We start from the raw sequence: 17,458 nt of genomic DNA on the forward strand, positions 1-17,458 counted from the left end.
GTAGTACTGAAGTCAGCTAGTCTATTGCGAGACGGAAACATTGTGAAGTCAAAATTTCCGTACAAAACTGATTAATACCTCCGATAATAGATGAAAGTCTGAAAGCAGGCAGAGATTCAATGAATATGCGTGTGAATATTGTATGAGTATGTGTACGGCGGATAAAATCAAAGATATTATTTATTATTTATTTTTTTGTGCTTTGCTGTTCAAAAAAAAAATCGGAAGCGTGGAAAGCTGCAAAAATAATTTAAAAAAATCACTCGTTGAAAGCAGTTCAACATTGGAAAAAGAACTCTTCTCATACAATAATGTAAAGATGATTTTCAGAGGAAGAAGATGGGAGGTGTTGATTAGTTTGATATAAATGTGATATGACAATTTCCACAGTTTTTCAGATGAAATTGCAGCGGCAAAATATTTAAGCAATGTGAACTTGAGTAAATTTACTTGTAAAATTCAATTTCCGAAAAAACATTTTTGGATTTAGGGAATTCAAAACTAATTTTTTTTAATGAAAACTCCAAATAGAAATTTGACAAGATCGCAATACATTTCATACCTAACCTTTGTTTAGTGAATAGTTTACCAAAATGCTACCACAATGAATGAAGAATAAAAATTATAGCTCGAAAAAAAGAATATTTAAAAAATGATGCAATCAATTCTTTATCAGATTAGTTATCTTCTTGTCGTAAACAAACTTTTAAATTTAGTTCTTTTCTAACCCAATTATTAAGAACATGTTTGTATTTAATGCAATATCTTCTAACTTATCTTGAGTGCTAAAACTTATGCAAGGAATATATCAAGCAGTGATCACTGTCACCCTGAAGAACTATATTTTGACATTTTCTGCTGAATTGTATGTAAATTTGCATTGATGGTGCTATTTGTCCTTGTAACAATTCATATATTTAATCTGCTTCAATCATACTAAAAGGCATCAATAAAATTCACTGATACTTTTTAGGAACTAGACTTTTCGCCTTTTACGATAAAACCAGCCAAATCTCCTTCTAGCTGTTAAGTACTTCGCTTAGAGTATCGTACTTGGTTGTTCCTAGCATGGATTTATTTTCAGCTATAGGGGTTTTTGTTATAATTTATTTATTTATATATACTGTTCTTTTGTCTGTAGTAGATTGTGATTTGAGATTACTTTGGGCCGAATATTTTGGGGTAAATTTGCAAAGTAAGTATTGCGTAGTTTTCATTAATGTTATTTTAAGCTGTTAATAAATTTAAATATACCAGAATGAACCTTATTATCATTATTATTTTAGAAGCATTTAAAGGAAAGGTAATATGGGTGACCGGCGCATCAAGTGGAATTGGTGAATTTTTGGCTGTAGAATTCGCCAAAAATGGTGCAAAGGTTATCCTTTCTGCAAGATCAGCAGTCAATCTTGAAAGAGTCAAACAGAGATGTTTAGGTAAAAAAAAACCATGCTATTTATTTTATATCCATATTATTGTGAGATCATTTGAGTTAGCTGGTCTGGAGGGCCATTCTGGAAGAATATATAAAATAATTTTTACTTAGCCGAGAATTCCATTTGAAAGTTTATACCTCTAGAATTGTTAACTCTCCTAGTCTAATAGAAAACTATATTATAAGCACTTCCATACACAGTCTCTAGAAACAAATAGAGAATCTTTTATTCTCTTTTTCTCTAACATTTCAACTGGTGATGTATCTAGCTGTGAGTCTGTCTTTTCTTTCTTTCTCCTAGGGTTCTGTCTAAAGTTGTACTGCGAGAGAACTTTTCTGCTCTTTCTCCAAAGCTTCGGATTTTACAAATGTAAAGTGGAAGAAAATAAATGTATAATACTTACTAGATACATAACTCATTTATTAAATAATAAAAAAATAATAAGAATGGTAAATTAGAAGAACCGAAAAGAAGGCCGACATTACATTTTTATCACAATTCCAAAGCCTTTCAGAACATTACCTGCCAACAAAAAACTGAAGTATGAGAGAAAATTTGTTGAATTTGAGGCATGAACATACTCGTTACAAATCTAATAAAGCAATCTTCTAAATTAAAATCATTTAATAGCCATTTTCAATCTTGTAGACATGTCCGGCCAGAGAGAAAAAAAAAAACCAATATCAAATCAAACCTTTATTAGTTTTGGAAAATGTTTCATATCACGAGTTGGCTTAAATAACACAAATACAAACAATAAACAATTGAAAATCAGGTACCTATAAAATAATTACAATATTTACTAAATCTGAATTCTAAAAGAAACGAACACCGCACAACATTATGAAACAGTTCAATACAAAATAGTAATAGATCAAACAGTAAAATATTTAGTGTGATTAGTAAAAAAAATACAGTTGCTATTTCAATTCAATAATGAAACTCTTTCTTCTAAAAGCAGACAATATAAATATGTATATTATTAAATGTTTCTAAATAATTTGTAATAGTTCTTCTAATGTATCAATGTTGCTTAAATTTGAATCTATATATTTTTATAATTATTTCTTTCTTAGAAACTCTAGAATTGGACATACTAAAAGAAAAAAACAATACTGCTTGAGATGATGGTTTGGTTTTCGACCGTTGTCTATAGATTGTCCTTGGGAATATTTAGGGGCGGTCAAAAATTTTGTAGACAAATTTATTGTCTTCTTCAGGGTAATATGAATTTGTAAGGTTATATCGTAAGTGATGATGATGATGATTTGTTCTACATATAACTCTACAAATTCATATTACCCTGAAGAGGCAATAAATTTGACGAAACGTCGGTATAAATAAATTTGTCTACCAAATGTTTGCTGCACCACAATATTCCCAAGAATAAAGTGCTTGATATGTTAAAGCCAATTTTTGTCGCTTACAGAAAAATTGGAAATGCCCATACTGCTCTTCAATAGTATGTACTATTGTAATAATAATTAAATAAGGACGAATATAGTAGTAATTATCCAGAGTATCATTTATTCTTTCGTTGTAAGCTAAAAGGTATTTTTCCTTTTCAGGAAACACTCAATAGAATCCTAGTTTTGAGGGAAACATGATTATATGGGAATTTTAAAATTGGGTACTATACTATATTATCATTATTTAGCTTTGTTAGTAATTCCTTATTTTTATTTGCAATTATTGGATCATTTTAAAATATATGGCGGTTAACATCAGCGACATTTGGTTTCTTCTAGTCTTACCAGCCAAAAATCCAGCAATTCAAAGCCAATTTGTCAGTTCAAATGTTTAAAATTGGGGATTGACTGAAGTCTCAAACGACCGGCACAGCTTTCTTCAACAAAGCGGGTAAATTGAAATTTTAAGTGGCTTAGATTTCTAAGAGCCAGACCAGCCGGGGAGGGGGGGATTCTAAAATAACTACGAAGAACTTGATAAACATTCAGCACCTTAATAACGACTTTAATCAAAACTTACTCAGAACGTATTCAATCTGTCTTCAAATTTTATATTTGCAAGAAAACCTAATCAAACTAATATTAAAAGCTGCTCCATCAAATTATAAAAATAAATGCAACAAATAAATGAAGATTGACATTGTACTACAGGAAAGTGTACATGTAGTATTAAGAGAGACATGACTTTGAATCCTTAGATTTATTTATTTTTAAATCTATATTTTCAGAAATCGGAGCTAGATATGACAACGTCCTGATATTGCCATTTGATGTAACAGACTTCAGCAAACATGAAGAGATGTTTTTAAGAGTGGTGGACCAATTCGGAAAGGTATTTATTGTCTTTTCGTTACTCATTAATTTCTCACTAACACATTGGACTTTACTGATTGAAAAAATATATATAAGTCGGTAGTTGGACGTTAAGCCCGCCTATAAAAATAGCCGATTACTATATTAAACAATCCCTAAGATAGCTAAATACTGAGGTTCTTACTTTCAGATTTTCAAGAGAAATTTTTTTTCGCTCCGGAAGAGCATACTGATGAATAGTGAATCTAGAAGTTTAATTTATTAGAATTCAGTTTAATTTTTTTGTCCGAAATCTGGTTTGATGGGTAGGTGTAAATAACTCATCTTATTTAATTTGCGAATCGTTTCGACACAGCTATGTACAAAAGAAATGGACAAATATTTGCAAGAAAACCTAATCAAACTAATATTAAAAGCTGCTCCATCAAATTATAAAAATAAATGTTAATGCTAATCGCATTTGATCTATATGTTTATCTCGGGAGGGCAATATTTCTAGAATGAAAACTGCTTAAAGTCTTATGATACCAATGCCCAACTTCCTATGAAAAAAATTTCGGCTAAAAATTAGTCAAGAATGTTCTTTTCAATGAGAAACACGGACTAGTTTACAAACAGGGTTGTCCTAAACCACCACAATGTGCTATTTCTTCCTTCCTTCAGAACTGCTGGTTTTTTCGGAAGTTCATTATTGTTCAATTAGTAAAACTAAATAAACATTAGTGTAATTTAAAATTCTTATAAAAACCTGATGGACCTGTCAAGGTTCTCACTGAAGATGGATGAATGTCTGAGAAACCTGTCAAATATTAAAGAAAAGAAGGCTGCATTTTAGAAGCCAACAATAGCAGTGAGTACCAATATATTGGTAAAAAAAAAGGTTAATGTGCAAACAAGACCACAAACACAATAAATAAAAAGGCTGCTTTGACAGAAGGCCATTCTCACCATCGTGAGTTTAATGTCAGCTTATATATTGTTATTATATTAAGAAGAAAATAAGTATCGGCCACAGAAATTTTTTCTTTAACTTCTATTGTTTCTATAAGTTTGTAAAAAAAAAAAAATTATAGGACAAAATCTACAAAAACAGATTGAATAATGTGATAGAAGGTAAAGACACGATTTTTTGTTGAATTGGATGGTTGGCGGATGACAGATTGGATTAAACCATTGCTTGTCTTAGGAATAATTAGGAATTAGTAAATTTCACTAATTCCTTTGATCCGACATAGTGCGTTTGTTTTTTTTCGAATAGAAATATTTTATTAACTACCACATGCATAAATAAATCTGTTTTTAATTGTTTAAACCATCTTGCAGCTAGATATCCTGGTTAATAATGCTGGTCGTTCTCAGCGTGCATTCTGGGAGATGATTGAAATGGAAGTAGACTATGAAATGTTTCAACTGAATGTATTCAGCGTTATCTCTCTAAGCAGAATAGCTGTGAAATATTTTGAGAAGACGGACTCTGGAGGACAGTTAGTTGTCACATCAAGTGTAGCCGGCTTAATAGGTGCACCTTTTTCTGGAAGTTACACAGGCTCAAAACACGCCATACATGTGAGAGATATTTAACTTACTTCTTAAATTTGCTAAAAACGTAATTTTTATTTAAGGCTTTCTAACTCTGAGGACGTTGGCGCCCAATATCTTCTTTTGGCCAGTGTTTCCTCGGTATATACAACACTGTCCATCACCAAACCGCGAGTTGTTTATGCTACAAGGTTAGAAGTAGCAATCTGGTCTTCTTATAACCTTTCCTTTCTGAAGAATATATAAAATAAATTTTATACTTTTGTACAAACATTAGATATAGTTAATTATCCAAACGCAATAAATTAATTAAATTACTTTTTAAAACGGTCATACTAAACCACTCACAAAGGCCAGGATGAAATGCTTTTCAACTAACTGAATTTGAGACTGGCGTACAGACTCCTATTTTTTGCCCTCCGTATAAATCTTTGACATTGAATAGCTAATACAAACAATAAAATAGTGATTCTTAGTGATCACTATTTCAAAGATTTAGGCAACATTCATTACACAGGTGTACCCTGGTAGTCACAACAACAAGGTTATTGCGAGGAGCTCATAAAAAAAAACACTTCTGATGACACTACAAATCAGGAAGTAAAGATTACTTTATTTTCGACTGCGGAGCGAACTCCATCAAATATTCCAATAATAGTATATCGATAAATTATATATTGATTTATTTAACGCCAAATTCTCACTAGGTATTTCGTTTCTTTCCTATAAAAAACAATTTATTTTTCATAGATTTACAACAATCTTTGTGCAGGAAATTTCTAACGCTAAATATTTTGACTTAATTAAGATGATAATATTAGTCAAAAAATAACTAAAAGTCTCCATAATGAAGGAAAAAAAAAATTTCGTGTAGCTAGGTCTGTAATTGCCAAAGAAGTCCAGTCTTTTCTAATGCTAAACAAGAAAAAAAAAAACAAGATCAAATTGCTGTTTATTATTTTTGGTGACTGAAACATAGTTTCAATAGGATGAAAAATTAATGCCAGTTTCAGTCAGGGATAAACTTTATTATGCCGAGCTTTCAACCTAGGGACTAGATCATCTTCAGGGCTAATTAGTAAATTATTTTAATAGTAAATTTGTAATTGACTAACGCATTAATTTTTCATCCTATTGAAGGTCAAATTGGATGATGATATAGAAAGTGGAGCGCAAACGTGGGCTCGGGCCACTAATTAGCCTAAATATCTTTCATTAACTCTAGTAGAGGTGAGAGAGAATTAGTAAAATTCGAATGAGAAAAACATCGGAAATAAGATACTACTGTCAAAAAATGAGTTGGAAAATATGAGTCAGAGATACATCCTTAGTTTCCGCGGAGAGTATGGAAAGAAAAGAAGAACAAAAAAAGTATCTGGAAACATAAAGAATAAGAAGATATTGGAGGTACATAAAAACAGCAAATTTTTTTCAAAAGATCAATGACGGTAGAAAGCTGTTTAAGCCAAGGATAACCTCAAAGAAGATGGGTTTTTCATTGAAACAAAGCAAATATGCTAGAGAAATGCAGCCGACACTTTAATGCTGAACAATAAGAGCAGATTTCTGAGGCTTTGCCCTAAAATCAAATTGAAATCGAATTATAAAATAAATTATAAAATAATATAGCTCCGGGAGAGAATAGCTACCCTCAGTTTAAATATGTATAAGCCAATAAGTGTAAGAAAAATAATAATAATTATCAGTTTAGTGCTTTTCTTCGATTTTTCTTAAAAACATTTCATTTTTAACTTATTATTTTATTCTGATGCGAATATAAGATTTACGTGCATTCAAATAATAATAATAAATGTACAAATAAATTTTCTCCTGTAAAAGTTACTACTTCAGGGAACTGGACAAAATGAGTTAGGGGAACTTCTAGAACAATATTGGAAGTGCTGAGGTTTCTCTCATAAGGGTGAAATTTCGTTTAATGGAATTTGTCCAGTTTTAATAGATTAATTTTCTTTAAAACTATAATTTTTTTCTAATATTTGGTACCTTATTTGTATTTATATTTTTCAAAATACAGATAAAGTACTGACTAGTGTTTGTTTTAGGATCTAACTTTTATGTGTTAATGCACAAATACGTTAAAATCTAGGTCTGTTGTCTTTATTTACATCAATTGCCAAATATTGCTTAAGAATGATAAACGAGGACGCTAACCTACAAAATATGTAGAAGAATCATAATATAATGACATATGCCTGGACTGGCGCGGTACTAATCTAAAGATAAAAATCAAAAAAGTTTTCCTCAAATCAAACTCCGTTCATTCAAAAACACCCCTAAAGAGCAAAAGCAGAGGATGTAGTTGATTTATATTACAGTCTCTTTTCTAAAGGTCTCCTCAGCATTTTCCCATAAATGTTCAACGTAAAACTTAGAATATATTTATTACTAATTTACCAAATCTAAATTTATTTCACATTCTTTGGAACGTGAATCTGCACGTAACAGAAAACAAGTTTAATACATAGCTTGTACGTATTTTGATTCAAACCACTTGTCTACTAAAATGTCTATAGTTTGTGTTGCTTTGTTTTTAACGTCATTCGTTTTCACACTCCCTCAGTGTCAGAGCGGAAGGAGAGAGAGAAATTACTAAAGAAACTTTCTGTAGACAGAAAATGTTAAAACATTTCTATTATGAAGAAATCTAAGAGAAAAACCTAATAATTAACATAATAATTTCCTGATCTGTAAAAGTATGAAAGAAAATTTAATTGCAGGAAAACGCATTTCATATGTCCAAATATTTAAAACTTTTTCTCAGAAACATCATTTTATCGGTCAATGGAGGAAAGGTATAACTTCTTAATAATTGGTTAAAAAAAAGAGTGTATTTATTTAAATCTTTTAACAGAATTCGTTTCAACAAATGATACTATCTATGTGAACGTATCAAATCTACATAAATATCAACAGATTTTTTGCTATGGAAAACGTAAGATTTCGGTAAATCAAATTTAAGTTGTGCCAACACCTCAGATGTATAGCCACTTTCCTTAGCATTTTTAAGCACAAATTTTCGTGTTGAACTCTTATGTAGAGAATAGACTACATTTGCCAATTGCAAGCCAACTTTTACAAATTCCATATCAGCCCCATGCTCTCTAGTTCCAAAAGGTGGATTAGTAATAACAGTATCAAATGAATTCCGCCACCTAGATAGTCAAAAATATTTGCTGAACAATAGAAGGAGATATTTAATTCTGCTTCTGTTTTTTTTAAATATTAAACTGTACTTAAAAATTTTGTATTTTTAAAAAACCAAAATTATAATAATCAAACGTGTAGTGTTAACAACAAAACCGTTGAAACAAAAAAAATCATGCGAAAAGTTCACAAGACGAAGATTAATTAACCACAATGTTTACTATAAGCTATTACTTTAAAATTCACATTTATCAAAATTTCATAAGAAAATTAATCATGTTGTTACCCAGTTAAATTTTGCTCCTTCAAACAAAGAAACAACAATCACTCAATGTTAATATAAAATCTATCATGATTAGATTCTAAATAGAGAAATTTTAAATGAAATAATTTGTAACTGGGCTCTAGGTAAATATAACTTCCTAAAATTAAAAGCTTTGTTAGCTTTAATACATTTTACTTTGTTGTTTCGATTTTTCTCTCATTATGATGAAATATTTGAAATTTGCTACGTACATTTGGAAAATTTTATAAATTCGCAACTTAAAGTAATGAAATATAATAAATAATTACCTATCCCAGGATTTGGTTTGGATAATGTCACATAATATTCCTTCACAATATGTTAGACCCAAGTTCTCCATATTTTCAACGTATATTTTAAGGGCTTCTTCATCTATTTCAAATCCAACACAATAAGCAGCACCTAACAGAGCTGCACCAGCAGTTAACACTCCAGAACCACATCCAAGGTCAGCTACACTACAATCCTCTATGTCACCATAGTTTCGCTGTATTTCTGTCAGCAGTTGAGAAGCTAAATGAGGAGGTGTTGTATATTGCTCTAGGCTCACTTTAGGTTTACAGAAAGTTGACAACTGTTGCAGCCTATGTTCCAAAATAGAAGGTTTCAAGAGGCATGAAGAAGACATAACTTATACTTCTGAAAATATTTATTTAAAAATTAAAAGATTTACCTAAATTGAAATATTATTAACCTGTTAGGAATGAAGACATACACTATCCTAAGACGCTCTGTACCCATCTAGTTTTCTCAACTAATACAAATTATTTAATGCTTAATTCTGAAACCTAACTAGTTAGCAAGTAATAAATTATTGTCCTGAAGAAGAAACCTTTAGAATCATGCGCTCCTCAAAGGAAACGCTTCAAACAAAAAATGTTTTTGTTTGCGGATCCTTTGCAGAGCTGCAAATAGTGGGCGATACCTCTTCTCAATAACACTTACCTGCAGCATGCTTTAAACTAGACACCTCCCGTTTGTAGATAAGTATAGTGGCGAGTTTAGGATGGATTTTGCAAAAAAAGTGACCAACCAGCGACACTTAAGCAGTGGGAAAAGGCACCATCTATCTATTTAACGGAGTTTATGAAGCTCAAAATAAAGTGAAAGGACTAACTGTTCCTAACAAGTTGGAATTTTCAATGTTTATTTTGATTTGAGCCATGAAAAACTACTGATTTAATTTAACAATCAATGCAATTTCTTCTTTTCAGTATAGCCAGAAGAAAATTATCGAAGATTCTGACAACGAAATGCCAACTGAATGAAAATAAGGTTAAGAAGGTGAAGTTGGGCTGGTCAAATGAATGAATGCGCTGTTATATCGTAGGAAATGTTGCCCAAGTCGACTGGTGCACTAATAAAAGGCCAACCTCTTGGCAAGAATGTATATTCCTCACTGAAAGACTAAAGCACAAGACGAGATGTCTCGTAGAAATTCTTACGGAGGCCTGGGCGTGGTTCGGGATGTAGCCAAGGATATGTGCAGTAGTGTGTCTTCTCGTTAAGAGCATTGATGATCAACAATTAATAGCTTAAACTGAATAGATGAAATGAAATGGAATTATATTTTAGCAGTCATTATTGTACATTTATACACTTGGAGAAAACCGCAAAACTCTTTAATAACACGAATACTAAACTCCGAAGATGGATGAAGACTGAAACCTGTCAGAGAAATACAATAGTTTCTTAAGAAAAAAAAATCAGCCGTTACCTTTTACAAGTATTTGCAAAATTTAATTTAATTTCTAGTGTCTTACCTAAGGCAATTTTTATTTCCTGTCAAATCTTGGTAATACAGGGAGAATAATGTTGCCGAATGAAGAATCCTGCGCAATAAAATATCCGTAGGATTGATTGTGGGCTAGATTTAAAGCTGACCTTTGAGTGGAGGACAAATTCTGCAACTCTACTGGAGTAAGGGACGATGCCTGTTTACGTGCAATACTAGTTAGTTAAGTAATACTTATAAATGTTACTTTAAAATTAAATTACTAACAGAAGTAACTGATCCACTTGTAAATGAAGTGCTTGAATTTACTGGAGGCACCACTCCTTGTTTTAATAGCTTTTTACTTTGTTCTAGCTCTTCAAGTAATATCTTTCTGTTCGTCAGATCTGTAATGGTGATTACTTTTATAGGAATATCAAAACCAACTTAAACAGTAATTGTATAGTGTGAATAGTTGTGCTTTAACACGTATTGTACAAATTATACCTCTATTTGGATTCAATGCCATGAGTCACTTTAAAAACTTGTTTACATTAACGCTTAGCTCAAGTGAAATAGGAAGGTTATACATAAACGTTATATGTACTAAACATAAAACACTTGATCTTTCAGGGATCGATTTATTTTCCGATAATCCACAAATTTTTGAATATTATATATCTTTTCTTCTTTTAACTTTATTAATATATATGTTATAAAATCTATCTATATACATAAACACAGATAATAAATATATACTATATAAGTAATTTGTATGTTCGATTCAGGAAAGTAAAAAATCTGTTTAGTTAATTGGTACTTCCAATTTTAAAATTTCCTTCATATTCAGGATTTTTTTTCTTCTAGTTTTTCTTTCTTCTCCTTGTGGTTCTTGCAAATCAGCCATCATTCAGAATTTTAGTATCACATTTAACTTTCCTTTATAAATTATTAGGCCCTTACCGCATATTATAAAGAAATGGTACTTTAGAGGGAAGCCAACCAACCACTCTTATTGGTCTCCCCTAACAAAAGTTTTCTGGAAATATGTTTTAAATAAAAGTTCAAGATCGAAATGAGATCAATTTATACAAACATAGATTACTGACAACCATAAGAGCTATTTTCAAAAAAACTAGTTGTAAACAAACATTCAGTAGAGTGGTCGAAAATTTCTCTTAACTCCGTAGTACTCAAAACTGTCTTTGATAACATGGTCACATAACTTGCAGATGAGAATACTATAACTTAAGATAAATAAATTATTATGACTTTTATAAAAAGGATCTAATTTGCACTGTTTTGTGTGTTTAACTTATTTTCCTAAATTTCTTAAATTTTTATATTACGGTTTATGACCATATCATTTTTATTTCAGGGTTACTTTAAGTGTTTAATGACAGAAAAACTAGGAAGTGACATTGGAGTAACTCTTTTGTGCCCTGGCCCAGTGTTCAGTAATTTATTGCCTCAATGTTTTACTGCGAAATCGGGAAAAGTAAGCTTTTTTATTTATAAGGACTTATAATGTTTAGTATATGAACTTCCGAAGCAAGTAAAACTTATGTTATTAAGCAACTTTACTCTGCAATGATGAGAATAATTACATTATAAATATGGTCCCTTCTTCTCCCTTACACTAGCCACATTTTATGAACCCTTAGTTTCTTCCTTCTCCGACTAACATCTGCTCATAAACAATCTGATGTTGCAAAGTAGCATCAAGGCTAATTTTATAACTCTTTAAATAGATCTACTCTTGAGTTTGTTTCCCCTCCTTAAATTGCGCTTATCAACATATGTTACTATATCATACAAATATATCCTGTTGATATGGTTAGATATACTTAACAGACAATTCCTCCCTGTTTATTACTTCAAGTTGGGGTCATCAGAGATAGTTTGTAACAAATAAGTTAAAAAATATTCTTGCTCTGCTTTAGGCGACCATAACTCTGGTACTAAAGTGGTTAATTAATATCTTGTCATACATTTAACACATTCGTAGTTAGCACATTTCTAACTAAGTGTGCACTGTAAGTGCAAACTAGTCTGTCCGCTGTAGATGTCTGGGTTCATCCATTAGGAAGCTTTGGCGTATTAAAAAAATAATAATAAGGATAAGGGAGTTTTCTTCTGTTAAGTCCGTCATTACAACTTATATCGAATCCACTCCAAAAATTAATTTGTAATTGTTTCTACAAGTCTTAAAATAAATAAATAAAAGCTACTAGGCATTTTGTTTCTGTTCTATATTAATTTTACACTCAATAGAATTAACTTCCGTTTGTATAATTATTTCTTGGAATGTTCAGATGCTGGGCAAAAAAGCAAGTATTGAAGACAGAAAAATGACTACGAGAAGATGTGCCTATTTGTCTGCAGTTGCGATTGCCAACCGTCTTGATGAAGCCTGGATTGGTCTTTTTCCAATCGTTCCTATAACTTATATATTGGTTTATTTTCCGAATGTAGCGAAGAAGTAAGCATTAAAAAATAAATTAAACGTTTGCTAAAATGGTAAGAATATTAATCCTCGCCTGAAATTAATTAAATAACACATGGGTCTGCAGCAAGTTTTTACCAAATAAGTTTGAAAAATGTAATTTTTAATTTTATGTCATTTTTATTGTTGTAATCATATTTCATAACTGTTACTTGTGTGAGATTGGCTGCGGTCCCCTTTTCAGTAGTTTTCCTATTTAAAAGTAAGTAAATGTATAATTAAACAAAACGAATCTCCACTTAACTTAGCCATTCATTCAGTGCAAATATTACTTTCAAGTTTTAATGAAATTTGCTAGATACACCTCTGTGAAACCTTCCTGAAAAATAAAAATCTAACTTTTTAATTATCATCTTAAATTTTTAGAAAGATTACGCAACAAATGGAAAGATGTTTAGAGGCCTATGTTTCAAAACATTTTTCACTTTTTAGAAAATATGAGTATATGAGCTTGTGACCATGAACACAAGCTTAGGATAAGGTTCAAGGTACAGGCAAGCAGTACCACTTTAGAGAATGCATGATAGCTTTACCGGCAGAGTTTAGCGAAATAAACTAGTGTACAGCAAACTAATACAGCGAATTATAGATATAAATATAGAAACATAGACTGAGACTATCCATCGAATCTAAAAACTATAATTCGTAGAGGGCCCTTCCCAGGTAATCGCAAGTTTTTTTCAGGGAAGAGAGATACGTCCAAATCAGATCTCCTCCATCAGTTTCAAGGCCATCAGCCTAGGCCGGAATCCTGAATTGGTTCAAACCTCCTTTCGCTCAGACCAGCTTCTTAACGTCATGCCCCATTCCGCTGGAAGATATTCAGAGAATTCCATCCTACTGATGCTGTAGGATTGAACTGAAGAAAGGCCGGGATACTAAGCCCCCCCCGTCTATGGACGGTGCATGGAAATAGCCAAGGCTAATTTTCGGGAAGACAAAGCTATGTGTGCATGCACCGTGGAACTTGCATGTTTTATTGGAGAAATTTTGTATTCGTGACAATGCATAAAACAAAATCTAAATCAAACGTTAACAATAGTGAAAAATGTAAGATGAAATGTTTTCAAAGCTGTTATAAAATTCATATTATCTATTTCAAATTAAACATTCATGTCAAAAAGATGTAACAAGATCAATGTTTTAATTTTAGCCTAGCAACGTTCATTGGAGCCAAGCAGCTGATGAAGATCAGGGACAGTAGAAATACAATGCAAGATAAAAACAACTAATCTATACTTATTTATATTTTAACTTGACAAAAAATTACAAAATCTCATTTGTATAAAAATAAAATTCACCTTAATCTTTTTTTTTTTTTAATTAATCCCTTCCTTGTTAGGTTTAAAATCATTCTAATAATAAAACTACTGAAAATATTTGCTGCCAGAAGGTAAATTATAATTTTTTTCACGCAGCCTAAAAACTTGTATTTTAACTGACCGGAAAGTAAACCTTTTCTTAATTCGCCTCTTACAACCTACTCATCCTCTTTTCCCACCAATGAGGAAATACGTATAACTGGTGAGATGGACACTTACCATTATCTATTTAGGGACTTTCAGACTGGCTCTAGCGTCAATGTGTAGATTTACATCTATGTATTTAACAGGAAAGAACTCAATTACATATAAATAAGTCCACCAAATCTAACATGTGAGTTCATTGTACAAAAATTAATCGTATAAAACTACAAAAAATACCAGTGTTTTTTTTTTTTTAAAACATAATAAGGTTCTAGATGAATAAAAATAAACTATATTTTATATTGTATTTCCAAAATATGCCATAAATAGAATACATGAATGCAAATGGGTTAAAAATACAGCCTTATACTGAAGATATCCACCCAGATATATCCTTTTCCTGTAACTAACAATACGCATTCTTTGGAAATCCCTCTTTGGAATGAACTGGACTTAGTATTCTACAATATATAAAATGTTCTACGAATACCAATGGAAATATGCTCCAAATTGGGGTACAAAAGATAGCTGATTGAGAAAACATGTGAAAAACTTCCCAATGATCATTTCGATTAATGGAGTTGAAGATAAAAAAGATGCTGCATGTATCTTGTTTAATTAAAGAAAAAGAACGCTTTCTCTTTGACTAACCCTAATGTGACTATGGATAAGGAGAAGAGCATCATCAACATTTACTCTTCAGCTAAATTAAATACATTTACTCTTCAGATAACATAAAAATTAGTTTACCAAGAAGCAAGATCTACAGCTCTTAAGAAGCCCTTTTTTTTACTAGGATGGAAAAGATACAAATGTCCTAGAGGTTAATGAAATTTTCGAAAAAAAGAAGACATTAGAGAGATTTTTCCACCGTTTTATTAACGACTACCAACAATATAGGACGTGTCAATTAGGGTTTTCTTATGCTCAAAAAGAAAAAAGCATTGGTATAAATAAACAGACTTGGTTAGAACATACTATATAATATGAGAAAGGAGTTTATAATATGAAGTTGAGATTGGAAGAAGTCCTTAATAAAGAGTGAGACTGGAACAAAATGAGGATTAAGATGCTCTACAATGCGTAGGCGCGTACCTTGATTTTCTAAGAGGCTAGTTCATTGTTTAATTAGTAATTAAAACGATCACGAAGTTGGACAGATCGATACATCTTTAATGGAAAAACTAGATTAGGAACCCAGAATAAAGCTTGGTGGGCCAAGATTCAAAGCAGTGCAACTTCGAGTAGAAATCGAATATTTCCTTATTATTAAGAAATGAGGCCTGTTTTAAGCTTTCTGAATCCGTGCGTGTTCCACTTATTCATCATACTCTTCATGATCCACTCAGAAAACCAAGACGATAGGTACGGTTTTCAAAAGCGAAAATAATTGCTATTTTGAATTTGGAGTACCCTGCCAATCCCTCAATTGGAAATGTGGGCTGACAAATGCATCACACATTCCTTAGATTTATTATGGCTCGAGCCACGATCTCATAATTATATTCAAGTATATTGAAATAAGAAATTTCGAAGCCACTTGGAAATATGGGACCCAATTTTGAGGATTATCGACAATTATCTCGGCAAATCAAGAAATATAGAAAAAAGATTAGGTAAGGGTCATAATATTTGACGACTTTAAAATTTCAATTAACGGGCAATCCTTGTAATTCACAATTACAGAATGCAACGTATTAAACCACTTAATATAGAATTGAATACTGCTCTCCAATATAACTTAACCACTGTGTACCGTTCTTTTAAAAGTGGCTAATTATCTTAAAAAGGAAGGAAATGGAAGGCATCAGCATAACAATGCAATTCCTGTGTACACTTCTAGCTGTCGTATGTCAAGAGTAAGCTGCGTGAAAGACTTACAAAGAAGGCGGAAGGGAGAAGTTAGCAATGGCTCCAAGATAACTCGTGTTCTATCCAAGAGAAACAGAGTGGCCTGCTTTAGATTCCTTACGGTCCTGATTATCAAGGAATCAGAGTTAGCTTAAAAAAACCGTAGTGCATGCTGGGTTATGCCGTAGGCAGCATAGACGGGAACATTTTGAAACATGTCTTTTTTTGCAAAATTCTGTGATTCGTGTTACACTCTGGACGAATATTGAAGAAGATCCGAATTATACTGTTTTACACTGGAAACTGAAACAGTTTCTCACGGACGATTTGTAAATAATCGAGATAGTTCTTTGTGTAAAATAGTAAAAGTACGCGATGCACTTTTGTACATAATTTGAATAAAGACGCCTTATTTTATTCTTCTACTAGCAGTAAGAGTCAATTGCCAAAAAACGCCATGACATTTCAGCATAACTTATCAAAAAAATCTGAAGCCAACTTGCCCAAAGCTAAACCAACAACCAGCGACTTAATTTAAAAACTGCAAAATAACTACGTCATACATATTAAAAAAGAAACAAGAGGGAGAATGAGAGTATTAGAAATTCTGAATATCCTACAGTTAATTAATACTTATATTACCTTTTACGAGTTAAAATTGCTAATTCTATCAATTCATAATTAAAAATTCAATGGCAAGAATTATACATATGTCGCAAACAATCGTTGCTCACACGAACTTGAAATTTTAATTATGGCGGATTTCAAGAATATAGATGTGATTAGACATAGGTGCTTATCACTTTTTCATTACGAAAGAAAGACAAGAAAATAATAAATTTACCTAATTACACTGTTCAGTACATAGCGTGGAACAAAATAATTTTCAGTTATTAAACAAAAACAACAGGTTCATTATCGCACTTGGAAAATAGTAACTTGGTCACTGATTAAAAGATTAAACTAAAAATTGACTTGAGTAATTTTTGTTTAATATTTATTAATATCTATTATTTTTGTACTTCTTTTTCTGTTTCGTTTTTTTAGTTTTTAGGAATGCTATTTCTACTTTTCATGAATGATCTCTTGAAGAAATATCGTTTGCAAGAAAAAAAAATTAATAGAATAAACAGGCGTTAGTAATAGTAGAGTTCTTGAAAAAACAAACTCTGATAAATAAAAATTACCGGCACTG

At 31.4% G+C, this 17,458-nt stretch overlaps 2 protein-coding genes across 4 annotated transcripts; one reads left to right on the forward strand and one right to left on the reverse strand.

The window, feature by feature from the left end:
- The first annotated feature begins 397 nt into the window (after positions 1-397).
- Positions 398-14,257, forward strand: LOC141452659 (dehydrogenase/reductase SDR family member 7-like). Of its 2 annotated transcripts, XM_074125034.1 has the most exons (8): positions 398-865; positions 974-1,195; positions 1,287-1,436; positions 3,634-3,737; positions 5,042-5,284; positions 11,819-11,938; positions 12,756-12,922; positions 14,100-14,257. In XM_074125034.1, exons 2-8 carry the CDS (start codon positions 1,069-1,071, stop codon positions 14,176-14,178), a joined length of 990 nt encoding a protein of 329 aa, XP_073981135.1. In that variant the 5' UTR covers positions 398-865; positions 974-1,068; the 3' UTR covers positions 14,179-14,257. The 2 variants fall into 2 exon arrangements, with proteins under 2 accessions (XP_073981135.1, XP_073981136.1); XM_074125035.1 differs by lacking the exon at positions 5,042-5,284 and having other exon boundaries at positions 398-1,195.
- Positions 8,087-17,247, reverse strand: Mettl5 (Methyltransferase like 5). Of its 2 annotated transcripts, XM_074125043.1 has the most exons (4): positions 17,108-17,247; positions 10,729-10,847; positions 8,996-9,365; positions 8,087-8,430 (listed from the first exon to the last, which is right to left on the reverse strand). In XM_074125043.1, exons 3-4 carry the CDS (start codon positions 9,352-9,354, stop codon positions 8,151-8,153), a joined length of 639 nt encoding a protein of 212 aa, XP_073981144.1. In that variant the 5' UTR covers positions 9,355-9,365; positions 10,729-10,847; positions 17,108-17,247; the 3' UTR covers positions 8,087-8,150. The 2 variants fall into 2 exon arrangements, with proteins under 2 accessions (XP_073981144.1, XP_073981143.1); XM_074125042.1 differs by lacking the exons at positions 10,729-10,847; positions 17,108-17,247 and adding an exon at positions 10,490-10,630.
- Positions 17,248-17,458: the final 211 nt, after the last annotated feature.

This window comes from Rhodnius prolixus, unplaced genomic scaffold, assembly GCF_049639745.1.
Source record: "Rhodnius prolixus isolate KJV_2025 unplaced genomic scaffold, Rpr scaffold_3, whole genome shotgun sequence".
NCBI lineage: Eukaryota > Metazoa > Arthropoda > Insecta > Hemiptera > Reduviidae > Rhodnius > Rhodnius prolixus.

Coding starts and splice junctions, on each gene's coding strand:
- LOC141452659 (XM_074125034.1), top strand. CDS start 1,069: ATGGATTTATTTTCAGCTATAGGGGTTTTTGTTATAATTTATTTATTT. Junction 11,939..12,755: donor TTACTGCGAAATCGGGAAAA/GTAAGCTTTTTT, acceptor TGGAATGTTCAG/ATGCTGGGCAAAAAAGCAAG. Junction 12,923..14,099: donor TTTCCGAATGTAGCGAAGAA/GTAAGCATTAAA, acceptor TTTTAATTTTAG/CCTAGCAACGTTCATTGGAG.
- Mettl5 (XM_074125043.1), bottom strand. CDS start 9,354: ATGTCTTCTTCATGCCTCTTGAAACCTTCTATTTTGGAACATAGGCTG. Junction 8,431..8,995: donor CAAACCAAATCCTGGGATAG/GTAATTATTTAT, acceptor TTGACTATCTAG/GTGGCGGAATTCATTTGATA.